The 12,507-nt window shown below is 39.1% G+C and overlaps 1 protein-coding gene across 2 annotated transcripts in view; it reads left to right on the top strand.

The window, feature by feature from the left end:
- The first annotated feature begins 325 nt into the window (after positions 1-325).
- The window catches only part of pla2g4d (phospholipase A2 group IVD), a 37,700-nt gene continuing 25,518 nt past the window's right edge, over positions 326-12,507 (top strand). For both annotated transcript variants that reach the window (XM_031891345.1, XM_031891344.1), the window contains exons 1-8: positions 326-422; positions 5,856-5,925; positions 6,640-6,776; positions 7,843-7,974; positions 8,591-8,631; positions 9,157-9,199; positions 10,624-10,687; positions 11,473-11,618. In XM_031891345.1, the coding sequence (XP_031747205.1) occupies positions 390-422; positions 5,856-5,925; positions 6,640-6,776; positions 7,843-7,974; positions 8,591-8,631; positions 9,157-9,199; positions 10,624-10,687; positions 11,473-11,618 (666 nt within the window). In that variant the 5' untranslated portion in view covers positions 326-389. The remainder of the gene's footprint in view (positions 423-5,855; positions 5,926-6,639; positions 6,777-7,842; positions 7,975-8,590; positions 8,632-9,156; positions 9,200-10,623; positions 10,688-11,472; positions 11,619-12,507) is intronic.

The following is a 12,507-nucleotide window of genomic DNA, read 5'->3' as shown; positions in this document are numbered from 1 at the left end:
TTACAAAGAGAATGTAGATGTCATTATGGATATGTGCTATCTAGTGTTGATACAGCCCTTTAAACATCTGCTGCTTGATACATTATGTAATCTTATGTTCAGCAGAAATGCCCCAGACTGACACATTTACAAGCTTATTTGTGGGGACCTCATATTAAAGGTTCACCTAAATGTGTCTTAGTGACTTGGCTCAGTTAAGACTCCTCCCATAAGTCATTTGCTATTAACTTAAAACAAGATGAAGAAGGCGTTTCCTCGTGAGAGTATGTGTAATAAATGAATGGGAGTGGTGAAAATGTTATATATGCACCTGCCATTAAAAGTCTGCTGCTTCATCCTTGGGATATATTTTCATTAACAGACTTGGTTGGCATTCACAACTCACAAAGATGGCCAGTAGCAACTCTACTGGCCCCTACCAGGTAAAGCTATAATTTTCTTTTTGTCTCTCTGTATGATATTCCTTCAGTTTTGCTTCGAATTACGGAAAGCCTGTCTCCCATAGACTCCATTTTAATCAAATAATTCAGATTTTTAAAACTGATTTCCTTTTTCTTTGTAGTAATAAAACAGTACAGGTATAGGACCCATTATCCATAATGCTTGGGACCAAGGGTATTCCGGATAAGGGGTCTTTCTGTAATTTGGATCTCCATACCTTAAGTCTACTAAAAAATCAATAAAACATTAACTAAACCCAATAGGATTGTTTTGCATCCAATAAGGATTATTTATACTTTAGTTGGGATCAATTACAAGGTACTGTTTTATTATTACAGAGAAAAAAGGAATCAGTTTAAAAATTCAGAATTATTTGATTAAAATGGAGTCCATGGGAGACAGGCTTTCCGTAATTCGGAGCTTTCTGGATAACGGGTTTCCAGATAAGGGGTCCGATACCTGTACCTTGTAATTAATCCCAATTTAGATATGTATAACCCGAATTCAATGCAAAACAATCCTATTGGGTTTAATTAATGTTTTATTCATTTTTTAGTAGATTTAAGGTATGGAGATCCAAATTACGGAAAGACCCCTTATCCGGAATACCCTTGGTCCCAAGCATTCTGGATAATGGGTCCTATACCTGTACCTATTTATTTGTGTGTTTGAATTAGTTGTATTTCCTCTCTCAATTGTCTTTCTAGTAAAAGTATCTCTTTGCTAAGGTCTCTGACATTAGTTAACCAAAAAAGTTACTCAGACTAAACTATATTTTAATGTTTGCTTGTAAAATCATATACACTAATTCAAAAGCTAAAAAAAAGAATAGGATAACTGACAGTTGGCAAAAGGAGACATTATGGTTTTATATATACAGTAGGACCAACATTTTATATTTTAGGGGACCAGAAAAAAAGGTGTAAAATGTAAAATCAGGGAAATGGTGGGGCCACAAAAAATTGTGTACAATGTTGGAAAACATAAAATCAGGATACGTAAAATTGAGGCTTTACTGTAGTTGAATGATTTCTATTTATTGACTTTTTAGTGATTGAATGATTTTTATATTTTGTTTTGCACCTCTCGAGTTTGGAAATGGAAATATAAGGCTGCTAGGGCCCCACTTACTAACCTTTGTCCCCTGATAGTGTTTTGAATGGCCGACTAGACAAACAATAGGAGAGGAATAGAAAAATCACTAATAATAAATAGTAACAATTAAAACTGCTACTGCTGACCCCCAGCGTCAATAGAATTTTATATTTGCAGTTAGAAAATAGAAGAGCAAATAATTATAGGGGTACTTCACCTTCAAGTTAACTTTTAGTATCTTAGAACAATCTTAGCAACTATTCAACTGGTCTTCATTTTTTAGGGGTGATGGGGGTGTGGCATCAGGTTTCCTGCCTCAGGCAACAGCAGAGCCATATAGCCACACAAAAGGTAAAATCTTGAGAAAAACAGTGCAAAAAAAATTGCATATATAAAACCCACATTTGGCAGGCAAATCACCCAACTCCCCAAACCTTTCATTTGTGTATCTTGATAAGTAATATTGCTTTGTGCCATTCCGTATGATGTGGAACCTCCATGCTGAGTAATTCTACCAATGCGGCTCACTTTAGGATATGACTCTGTATAAACCCTATAAAACATACTGTTGTTCTTTTCAGAACAAGTCAGCCTGTTACATAAATTTAAAAGCAGCAATGAAAACATTGTTTCATCATGTCTAAACCGCATTTCCTGGTTCTCTGGTTTAAAATGAATTTTCCAAAGCAATCTTCCTTTATGTCCCCATCATGCACCTATTGCTGTAACACTGGGAACCAGGTGATTGGCCTTCCTGTTAGGCAGAACACATTTGTTCAAAGGGTGCACCTGGAGAATTGTCTGAGAGCCCCTAAAAATTTGGCTCCAGTTATTTACAATAATAACACAGAATAAAACAATTTAGGTAGATTTCTGTGCTTACCTGAAACATGACAAGCCTGGCTCTGGATATGTGTGCTTGTGCTGGCCTTTGCACTTGTTTTGCATTACTTATCATGTCGCATTTAAGAGAATTGAACTTAGACTTGGGCTTGTGATAATTCTTGGGTCATCTTATAGTCTTGGGCAAATTGCTTAACTTCACTAAAGCATTAAATGTAAATTGTGAGCAAACTGTGGCAGCAATTCATTGTAGTGGGTCTCTGTACGGCCAATTACCGGGGTGGCAAAAAGATGCCTTTGGCAACTTTAAAAAAATTGGCACTGCTTGTGCAGAGAACACAATAACGGTCTCTGCACTAGCGATGTGCCCTCCCCTTGAGGAGGATTGGTGCTGTGTAGAGCTGTGTACTGTAGGTATGGAACCTATTATTCAGAATGCTCGGGACCTGGGGTTTTCTGGCTGAGGGGTTCTTCCATGATTTAGATCACCACACTTTAAGTCTACTAAAAAATTAACTTCATTAAATAAACCCAATAGGATTGTTTTTCCTCCAATAAGGATGAGTTATATCATACAAGGTATTGTTATTTCATTACAGAGAAAAGGAAATCATTTTTAAAAATGTCAGATATTAAATTAAAATGGAGTCTATGGGAGATAGCCTTCCTGTAATTTGGAGCTTTCTGGATAATGGATACCTGTATTAGCAACTGAAAATAAAGTAAAAAAATAATAACAAAACTACATAGAAAAACATGCCAGTGCCAGCTGACAACAGTGAATTATGGGATTGTTTCAGGACAGATCCAAACTAAACATGTTTGTATGATTTTGAAAGGTTGGCAATTACTGTAGCATCTGTTTGTGGCATCAGGCAAAAGGATGGGTTCTGAAAGTCATTGGATCTCCCTGTGCCCCACACTCCAGACCTAAATACATTGATAGCTGAGTACTGGAAGAGCACTATTTGTGCCCATAATTCAACTTAACTGTAAAATTATGTTTTTCTAAAGTCATTTAGATAACTACACGTTTTGCTCTATAAAATGAATACTATTATTACATTTTATTCATAATGTTCCAACAAATCCTGCAACACTGAAGAAATAAAGATACACTGTATAGAGCAGAATATAACCTGGTACCAATATGTAAGATTTATTTTCCCATAAATATTCAACAAAATGTGGGTATGGGTTATTAGGCTCAGAGTTACATTAAGCAGCACCTGTTTTTATTTCCAACGTACCACGTACCAAATCCAATCCAGTAGTTGTGGGTCCAGTGCAGGAATATTTTTGTGGGTCCCTATTTCACAGAACATTACTGGAAAAGCATTTACATCTTTATAACCAGCACCTTATGCAGATGTAGTTACATGGTAGTTCCACGCTGCAAACCTGAAGGCCACACATATTTGCCCACCACAGATTTGGATTCAGCTTAATACTGAGCTCAATTTTAAAATTTGGTTTCTGGTCAGATAAAAAATGATAATAGGTCTGGGGCATCCTTTCTTGGGACTATAAAGCTATCTGCTTATGATTTCAAAATGTGTTATCAGGCAATATAATTATACTAATTACAGAGTAGTGAGCTGATATAATGTAATTATGCCAGATATTTGGGTATTATTTTACCACCACCTGGAAACTCTTGTCGGTTTACCTTACACTTGGGGTGGTTATTTACTGGATAGCTCCTCCTCCTTAATTACACATGGATTTTCAATGACACGTGTTTACCCCACCCATTTGTCACTGAGCCTTTTATTCTGGTTTAATTAGATTACTGTTTTACATAAGATTACACAGGCATACAATTTCACATGTGGAAATACTCACCACCATGTAATTAAAATATTTTCAGACTCTATTACCAGAGACACTTCCTTGTTCCATTAATCACACATATCTGTCTGTTTTTTTCGACATATTATGCTAAAAGTAATCTATAAATGGGACATCCAAAGACCCTAAATTGCAAATTAATATATAATAACTTGTGTGAGCAAGTAGATTAGTGTGCTAATCTGTACCAGGGTGAGAGAGAGACACCAAACATTTTCTTATTCAGAAATTCAGATTTTATTTTTTAATATGAAGCATATCATTTTATAGTTTAGTACTTAAAGAGAGAGCAGAGTTTTCTTAATGCTTAAAGAGAGAGAAGAGTTTTCTTAATGCTTGTAGCCCACCATTCACTGATAGAAGATTGGAATTAATGTTGTACAAAGAATACTGTAATCACATTATCTCCCCTTTCTTAGATTCCTATGGTATTATTCATACAGGTTTAAATAGTACTTTGTCATTTTCTGTTCCCTATGACTTATGGGGATGTACAATGTTATGATAATAACAATTTTTTTTTCCCTAAAGCTTTAAAACATTTCATATATTTCTATCAGTTATGAAAACAGTACTTCTGTATAGCTAGCCATACATACACATTATCTGCTTGTTTAGCAACAACAAAATCTTATCTTACTTTGACCACCCGTGCGGTAGGTTGAATTGGGCTGATCCAATCATGCAGACCCACTGAGAGATCAATGTCCTGATATGGTCCTTGCTAGACAGGATTTACAGACTTATCCTATAGATATTTGGCTGATCCCTGGCTAGATATAGGTCAACAAGTCTCTCGTTTTGGTCTCATACATGATCCAGACTCTGTCTGGAGTGGCCAAGTTGAAAAATAATGTTGACTTTAGCATGGAAACCTTATCTTTTTCATTGTTAAGTCAGCAGCAATCATTCCAAGCAGCACTTTATTATATTATTATTATTAACATTTATTTATAAAGCGCCACCATATTCCACAGAGCTGTACAATAAGTGTAGGGCAATATACCTCTTGTTCATTATGAGTGCAATGAATAGGGTTTGTGCTGAATATACCTTTTGCCTATTGTTTCAATCATTTAGAGTTAGAACAAGTAAACAGACCAAACAGGGACCTTGAAGCTACTCCATGTTTGGTCCTAGCAAGGAAGATAGATTACCAGTATACAACCCCTCCCTTCCCCCTTGGTTGTGACTGTTTTGTTAGCAGAAGTCCATTAGAGAGGGGGATTATCTACCTTGCAAACTCGAGATTTTTAAAAAAAATATACAATTATAGGCAAAAAGTATGTTGGGCACAAGCCCTATTCATTGCACTGTAAATAGAGAGTATACTCATTTTAATGTTAATGAGATGTTCAGGTAAAGGGTATGGATCATCCTGGCAGTGATCTAGAATTCCTGCCATAAAGTAAGATAGGCTTCTGTTGTTTGCTAAAAAGAAATAAACAATACTTTGCCCTTAATAAAATAAATATGATTCCCCATGCAAGCATTAAAAAATATTTTCTTGGACACCAATGCAGAATTTAAACACTCCCTCAGTGTCTCCCCTTTGTTCTGATGTATTTTGTCAAATTGTATACTTTGTAGTTATATTTCTTCTAACCTTGTATTTGTTTTTGTAGGAGGAGAGCCCTCTCAGTTTGTTATTTGTCAAAGTTATAAGAGCCCGGAATATCCCATGGGCAGACTGGAGTAAGTTTTCTCTCTATATCTCCATTTCCATGGACATGTTGATGCATAATTTTTTTTACACAGAATTTACTGTAATTAGGTAGTTTTGGGCTCAAAAAGCTTTCAAGCACAGTATGTCCTTGTATTACAATGCTTACAGTTTATATGTAATGATATGATTATGCATACTTGTAATATTCAGACTTTTTTATAATGGTGGATCTGATATATAAGGTCACTAACAGCTGAAGGGGTTGAGCTCTCTCCTGAAACATTCCTTTGAAGAAAGGAAGGGTGTGTGAGGGATAAAGCAGGGGGGTACCTTAAGTAAGAAATTGCCAGGTGCTGTAGCAGTAATATAGGATGGTAAGCTAAAGGAGACATATTATGTAAAAACAAGAATGTGCCTAAACATGATACATGATACATGTTTCAAAATACCAAGGGACCAATTTTGACTTCTTTCTAAAGGAAACTTATTGTGCATACCTTAAGGTTGACAGGAAAGTTTAGGGGGTTTGGCGTTTGAACCCTTGCTGAATACCCAAATAATCCACCTCCTGAGAGCATTGTTTACCTTTCATGACATACTGTATGCAGGTCGTTGCTAGCTACTGGCTGTTTGACATGACCAAGCCTTTTTTATTCAGAGAAATGGTTTGTCTTGCATGGCTTTTTCTAATCCCTCGACAATTAAATCATTAACTGTAAATGTTTTTCTTTTGCTTCATACAGTGAGCAATGCAGATTGTTATGTGTCACTTTGGCTTCCCTCATCAACAAACAAGTTGCTGAAAACAGCTACTGCAGCAGATACAAGCAACCCAGTCTGGAACGAAACTTTTCAGTTCAAGATCTCTGCTAACATAAAGGTAAACCACGAGGCCAATTTAGTCTTCTACCTGGCAAAAGCAACACAGGAATTGGTGATATGTTTGTACAGGAATAGTGAAATTATGTGCAATTTGGAAGCCCAAGGGCACTCTACAATATATTGGGGATGTACATCTACATCAGGGATCCCCAACCTTTTTTACCCATGAGCCACATTCAAATGTAAAGAGGGTTGGGGGGCAACACAAACATAAAAAATGTACCTTGGGATATCAAATAAGTGCTGTGTTTGGCTATTTGAAAGCCCCTATGTAGACTGGCATCCTACAGGAGATTCTGTTTGGCAGTACACCTGGTTTTATGCAACCAAATATTGCCCAAATATTGCCAGGAATTCAAAAATAAGTACCTGCTTGGAGGCCACTGGAAGCAACATCCAAGAGGTTGGGGAGCAATATGTTGCTCGTGAGCCACTGGTTGGAGATCACTGATCTACAGTTAGTTGCAGTGTGCTGATCCCAAGAATCTATCCATTAATACGGGGGTCTCCTACAAGTGGCTCATGAGCAACATGTTGCTCCTCAACCCCTTGGATGTTGCTTCAAAATATCTAGTGGTGTCCATGATTTTGCATTCTGTAGGCTAATTATCTGCTGTTTTGCCTGTTTGGGGCTGTTTTGTTATAAAACTATGGTGTTATACAAAGAACACAATGCCTTGATCTTGGGTGTTTGCCCTACTTTTATCCTAAATCATCTGTATAGGCTGTCTACCTTATTTAGCCTCACTGGAGACTTTATTATGATCATCCTGATTGTCCTTAATCTCATCCACATCTACTGTACACAAACTTCCTCCTACCTTTATTATATAAAAGCAATATAGAAATGAAAAATGCGGACAAACACCCGGCCAAGGGATGTGTAAAAAGATCTCTCCCATCTTCCCATCTGTGCAATTAAAACAGGAGTAAAACATGTATGTTGTATAGTAATTAGGATTTCTTTCACACCCTGCGCCACCCCCTTCTATGGTCATGTTACTCTTAGACACATGTGACCTACCTGTACATAATTTTATCTTTGTGTGTTTTCTTTTTGTTAGAATGTGTTGGAGGTGACCCTTTACGATGAAGACACCGTGTCTAAAAATGATCTGCTCTATAAAATGCTCTTCGATGTGTCAAAAATAACACCTGGGGAGACCATGAAGCACAGTTTTCTACTCAACCCACCAGTAAGATTATGGCACTGAAATGGCAATTGAATGTATGAGTGTATGTATCACCAAAAAAAGGACCTGCTGAAACACTGGTGTGCCAAAGGCAGGGGTGAGGAGGCAGTGATAATCAATCTTATATAGACCAGTAACAGTATATTCTGCTAATCTGTTGGGCTAATTAATTTTCTTAGTAGAAAGAGTATACATGTAGGCAAATTACATTCCACACTTATCAGATGCATGAAACATATACACAAAACATGTGGTACTGCAATGCCACAAGAAACCATAAGAACAAATGTTAATATTCTTGTTGATTTTGGCCTTATACACCCCCAGTACTTTGGACCAAGATCCAATATGCCCCTAAATATAAGATCGTAACTGATCACAAGGTATGAATATAACCTACCAAAGCTCATAGACATTACTGATAGCCCTCAACTTGTACCAAACTGGCTTGATCTGTTTCCTGTGAATTGCAGACTGCAGAAAATACACATTTGACTATAACAGATGCAACCTTTTGAAGATTATTAGTCTATTTACTTCTAACATTGTGCTGATTGTTGTGTAATATAGTGCAGATTTAGTATCATTATTTTTTATGCTCCTATCACTATCTCTACAGGGAAAAGAGACACTTGACGTTGAGTTTAGTATGAAGAAAATGTAAGTAATACAATCCATTCTAGGGAATGCTTTTTATTTTTTTTTTTAAACCTCCTAAATGTTATTTGTATTTATTTTTTAATTTATTTATTTTGTTTGTTTTATTGCTTTCATCGCCATTAGTATATTATCAATAATAATAATGATGCAATTCTCTCAAGTAACAGCTGTCTCTATGAGTTGCATGACACTTTGGTAATCCTATCAACGTAACTCCACAGCATTCACACCTCTGTGAGTGTCAGATGTCACCTCTCTAAAGAGTTACAATGTGCCATTGTGGTTGGATTTGTGGCGTTCCCATACCAGTCAGTTGAACTGAAGAAGCTGCTTAGATGAGTAGTGAAACGTCTTCAATGATTACTAAACAAGTCCAGTTGCATTGGATTTACTTATACTAGATATACCATGACCTGATTTCATTTTTTGCCTTCTATTGGATCTTTGTACTGTGTGGTCACTTTTTGTTCTTTACCAGTTCTGTTTATTAGTATGGTGCTAATCTGGTTTCCTTGTTGTTTTCAGGCCTGCGCACCCAGAGACAATTAAGACAAACGGAGTGCTTGTGGTAATATTCCTTAACTTGCTTAGTGACTTGGATGTAGAAGAGTAGACGGTTACATTATACAGCATTAGAAAGAGTGGCATTATACACAGGGCCGCCATCAGAAATCACGGGGCCCCTCACAACAAAATTTTCTGCCCCCCCTTTCCCACGCCCCCAATGGCCCCTCCCCCAGTGACCCCTCCCATCATTTTCCAAGCAGCCTATGCAATAAAATGTCACACATTACACAGAACACAAATGAGTTTGATATTTGTCAAATCACATTTATTACTATTATTAATACAGTACAGGCACTTCCTGAAATGCTTCCTCCTGATCCCCCCCCCATCGTCCACCTGCTTCCTCTGGCTCCCCCCCAGCGTTCTCTAACTCCCCCCCACCCCCACCCTCACCCTCAACATCCACCTACTTTCTCCTGATCACTGCCTCCCATCATCCACCTGCTTCCTCCGACTCCCCCCCAGTGTGCTCTAACTGCCTCCCTTATCATCCACCCATTTTTACCTGATCTCCCCCCCATCTGCTTCCTCTGACTCCCCCCCATCGTCCACCTGCATCCACCCCCCCCACGTCCAACTGCATCCACCTGCATCCACCCCCCCTGCATCCAACTGCATCCACCTGCTTCCACCCCCCCTGTGTCCAACTGCATCCGCCTGCTTCCGCCCCCCCCGTGTCCAACTGCATCCGCCTGCTTCCACCCCCCCCGTGTCCAACTGCATCCACCTGCTTCCACCCCCCGTGTCCAACTGCATCCACCTGCTTTCACCACCCCCGCGTCCAACTGCATACACCTGCTTCCCCCCCACGTCCCACTGCATCCACCTGCTTCCCCCCGCGTTCAACTGCATCCACCTGCTTCCACCACCCCCGTGTCCAACTGCACCCACCTGCTTCCCCCCCGCGTCCAACTGCATCCACCTGCTTTCACCACCCCCGTGTCCAACTGCACCCACCTGCTTCCCCCCCGCTTCCAACTGCATCCACCTGCTTCCATCCCCCCATGTCCAACTGCATCCATCGGTTTTCCCCCCTGCGTCCAACTGCATCCACCTGCTTCCACCCCCCCGTCTCCAACTGCATCCGTCTGCTTCCACCCCCCCCTGTGTCCAACTGCATCCACCTGCTTCCACCACCCCCGTGTCCAACTGCATCCGCCTGCTTCCACCCCCCCGTGTCCAACTGCATCCACCTGCTTCCCCCCCGTGTCCAACTGCATCCACCTGCTTCCCCCCCCCCCCGCGTCCACCAGCTTTATCCTGCTCTCCCCCTGCTCCCTCGCTCCTGCTCTCCCCCAGTCCCTGCAGCATTTTCGGGCTCACCCACCGCATCTTCACTTATATAAAGTTGTGCCCCGTAGGAGGAAAATCTAAAGCTCACATCATCTGAATAACAACCTTTTATTCTCCACATTTTTGTTGCAGGCTAGAGAGGTGTGCTGCTTGGATGTTTCTGTGGACAAGCAGAAGATACCAGAGAATTTGCAAGGTATGTATTAGGATTTAGGATAATGGTGCTGTACCACTGTGCCTAGAATAGGCATGCAAGTCACCAGCTATGGGGATAGAAATTAATAGAAGCTGTGTATTATGTATGGATTGGTCCACCAGGCCCGGACTGAGATTTAAAATAGGCCTAGGCTTTCAAGTACACAGAGGTCCAAACAGCCTCCCCACCAACCCAATATATATAGCATCTTATAGAAGCCCCTCTAGCATTTGCCAGAACCCACAGCTTGCCACTCTGGGCCTGAGGGCCACTAAGCACTTGGGAGGTTGTTTATAGCCTAATGTATCTCATTGTAACAGTGGTGGAAAAGCCCCACTAATATTAATGGTGTATGATGGGGCATAAAAATAGGTGAAGCAGATCCTGTGACTAAATTTGATTAAAGGCATTCTGTCATCACATAATCAAGTCTATTTTTGCACACACACTTTTCTAGTGCTGTATTGGCTGGAAGCTCATGTTTGCTCAGTCTTAGCTAAGCAGTTATTTCTCTCCCACTCTCATAGTTAAACTAGCCTCAGACCTCACCAGGCAGCAATGGTAATAAAACATGGTCTATCTTGCTATGCGTCTTTGTCTCTGTTCCCTTATATGTACAAACACAAATAGGGGGCCATAACATTTACAAAAGTTTTTTTGCACAACCCCACTACCATACCCAATTATTTATATTTCATTTTTATTTTTAAATTGTCTCAACAGGATGTAGTATGGTAACATTTTGTTCCATGGGTGGTATTCAGAAATGTTCTTTTTTTCTGCAGGAGAAGAACTTTTGTTACAGGTGGAAAACTCTTGTGAAAAATTGTATAAAATGGGCCTGAATCCAACAGCTGGTCCAAATCACACCGAGACCTGCTCTTTCCACAGCATTAAAAGATATGATTCACAGCTGAGTGCCCACTTACAGGTACCCTATAACCCATTCATAACAACTGTTTTAGGAAATATACTAATGAACAGGGTGGTAATGACCCAAAGGTAATATTAGACTTGTGCTTGCTCTTCTGTCAACCTTGTCAAGCTTTATTAATGAAAAAAATTTTGTTATGATAATTGGTAAATAATGTAAGTAACTCCCAATGGATTTACATGAGAGGTGTAAGCTTTTCAGTAAGCCAAACAACGTTACTTTGTTATATAAAGCAGATGATCTAAAATGATTCTTACATACCAGTTATTTTATATCCTGTCCACAAAATAATTTCTCTTTGAAGTCCTTGCCAAAATAAAATCCAACTGGGCCACTACAGTGCAATCTAACTTTAGATGATACCTATTAAAGATGCCAGAAGCTAATGGTACTTTAGATAAAAATGTCATGTTTGCTAGAAATAATCTGAACATTTTAAAAGTTAGTTGTGCACAGAAAGATCCATTCATAGTAACAGAGAAACAAACACAATAAGTTAGGTTGAAAAAAGGCACATCTAGGGGCACATTTACTAATCCATGAACGCTCCGAGCATTTGATCGGAGCATTTTTGGCGACTTTTTCGTACCTGCTCAACTTTTTTTGTATTTTTCGCAACTTTTTTTGTATTTTTCGCAACTTTTTCAAACTTTGCGACAAAATTTGTGCGACAAAATTGTATTGTCGCGCCAAGTACGAAAGTTTCGGATTCATTCAAGCTTCAGTATCGTGACTTTGATGAAAGTCGGAAAGGTTTTCCTGCATTTTACGATTGTTCGGATACGAAAATTTTGTGACTTTCTGATCGCCAATACGATATTATCGTGATTAATACGATTTTTTCGTAAGCATATTCGTGATATTTGCGATCTTAAGAAATTATCGT

Source organism: Xenopus tropicalis, chromosome 8, assembly GCF_000004195.4.
Source record: "Xenopus tropicalis strain Nigerian chromosome 8, UCB_Xtro_10.0, whole genome shotgun sequence".
Lineage (NCBI taxonomy): Eukaryota > Metazoa > Chordata > Amphibia > Anura > Pipidae > Xenopus > Xenopus tropicalis.
This window is presented reverse-complemented; position numbering and strand designations above follow the sequence as displayed.